Genomic DNA, 2,202 nt, shown 5'->3' with positions numbered 1-2,202 from the left:
GGGGGATTCTAGGCTGCTCCACTGCTGCTCATCTCTGCTCTGCAGTGGTTCTTAAGCACTGTCATGAGTACAGATTCAGCCAACACTCACAATTTGTGGGGCAGAAAGAGATTTTATAGATGAACTGAGGCATGAGGGGTTAATGGCTTGTCACAAAGCTCCTCACAGGCAAAGCTGGGGATCACACGTAGGCGGCAGGCTCTGGTTTCCTTGTCAACCCATTTGGTACTTCCTCTGCTGGGAGCAGGCCAGCTGAGCTCCTTTCTTTTAGATCTGGTCCAGTCCCCACTGCTTGCTCTTCCTCTCAAAGTCAAAGATCCAAGTAATTCTTGGTCTGACCCTGTCTAGTATTGGGGACATCAAGGTAAGCCTGATGCCCTTAGGGCTACTGTTAGGTGGCAGAGCACGTGGGACGCTCTAGTACCACAGAAAAGAGAAAGTAAAATGAAAACAAAACCACGTGAGTCCCACTTTAATTGAAACCATTACTGCCTCCCTATCATGGTCCTTGCCGTGTGCTGCCGCAATCTAGGCTGGGCTGAGAGGCTATGAATTCTGAATTACAAAGAACTTAAAAAGACAATAAATAAATAAATTAAAAAAAAAAAAGACAGTCGCATAAACTGAAAAAAAAAAAAAAAAGATTGTGGCAGGTCAGGTGTTAAGGCCACATGAGGCCACATCCTTGCAATCCTAGCACTGGAGAGGCTAAGGCAGGAGAACCACAAATCTGAGGCCAGGCTGGGGAATTCTGTGCTCGGTAGATGGACACAGGAAAGAATAAGGCCAGCCTGGGTTGTCTGAAACCTGTCTAAAACAAACAAACAAACAAATAAACAAACCCAGTCATTCCATTGCTCATTCAGCATTGGGATCAAAGCCAGGGGTTTATAGCTGGGTGGTAGTAGCACACACCTTTAATCCCAGCACGTGGGAGGCAGAAGCAGAGGTATCGCTGAGTTCAAGGCCAGTGTGGTCTAGTTTCAGGACAGCTAGGACTACACAGAGAAACCCTGTATCAAAAAACCAAACCAAACCATCCAACCAAACAACATCCCAGGGCCTTACACACAAGCATTTTACCAGTATGCTATACCACAACTCACAGCCAGGGCTGTTACACAGAGAAACCCTGTCTTAAAAAACAAAATAAAACAAAAAAAGTATTCCCTATGGTTTGTAGTCTGACTGCTCAACCAGGCCTTGTTGTTGTTTTTTTTGAACAGGGTCTCTCTACATTCTCTACATACCCCTGGCTGTTTTGGAACTTGGAACTCGTTTTGTAGATCAGGCTACCATGCAGCCTTCAATAGGGCACTGTTTGTGGAGGGCTTGCTCTGGGGCCACCTTTTTTTGGGGGGCTAGATGTTGAGACAGGGTTTCTCTGTGTAGTCCTGGCCATCCTAGAACTCTCTTTGTAGACCAGGCTGGCCTCAGACTCAGAGATCCGCCAGCCACTGCCTCCTGAGTGCTGCAATTAAGGACGCAAGGCACTACTTCTTCATGTACAGTGCGCATGCGACCACTGCGCAGCCCAGGCAGTTGGTGAGGTAGTGCGGGTCAGAGGGGTCACTTGTTTGTGTCGCATGATTAGTCAATGACAACACAAGGATTTAGCTTCACTCTCCGTGACTCTGGAACCCAAGTACAGAAATCCCCCCAGAACAGATGGGCACTGAGTATCAGGGAGGCTGGGTGGAGGCCACCTACCTTCGTAGGCCTTGGCAGCATTCACCAGGCTAGACCACTCAAGGCCAGTAGCCGTGTCTGGGAGAGGCATCATTCCAGGGTCAAGCCGCCGTAGGGGCCGGTCCCGTCCATCAGCCAGTGAGAGCTCCGAGGCTGAGATGGTGGCTATGTGAGAAAGTGGGGACAGGGATGTGACTGACCATGACGGCGTGGAAGGGACAGAAAGACAGATATTCACACTGTTCACGTCAGGTATGCATCAGGGAGAGAGAGCTTCAGCAAGGCAAGGGCGCCATGACGCTGGGTGTCTGTGTTCCTGAGGCAACCTCAGAGAACGGCTCTGCCATGGAAGGTGGGCACTGGAGAGGAAAGCGTTCCTAGGGAGCAGCAGCCAGAAGTCCCCGAGGTTTAGGAAACACCAAGGAGCTCCAGGAGGTTCTGAGCGAGCAGGAGGAGGAAAGTCTGAAGTGGCAGGCCGTGTGGTCACCACTAAGACTTTGTCCTCTACCTTCC

At 49.9% G+C, this 2,202-nt stretch overlaps 1 protein-coding gene across 1 annotated transcript in view; it reads right to left on the bottom strand.

Annotated features, from left to right (window-relative positions):
* Sipa1l3 (signal induced proliferation associated 1 like 3) overlaps window positions 1-2,202 on the bottom strand; it is a 206,510-nt gene that overhangs the window by 7,879 nt on the left and 196,429 nt on the right. The window contains exon 19 of the mRNA XM_005361278.3: window positions 1,711-1,854. Coding sequence (XP_005361335.1) covers window positions 1,711-1,854 — 144 coding nt within the window. The remainder of the gene's footprint in view (window positions 1-1,710; window positions 1,855-2,202) is intronic.

The sequence above is a fragment of the Microtus ochrogaster genome, linkage group LG4 (genome assembly GCF_000317375.1).
Source record: "Microtus ochrogaster isolate Prairie Vole_2 linkage group LG4, MicOch1.0, whole genome shotgun sequence".
NCBI classification, from domain to species: Eukaryota; Metazoa; Chordata; class Mammalia; order Rodentia; family Cricetidae; genus Microtus; species Microtus ochrogaster.
This window is presented reverse-complemented; position numbering and strand designations above follow the sequence as displayed.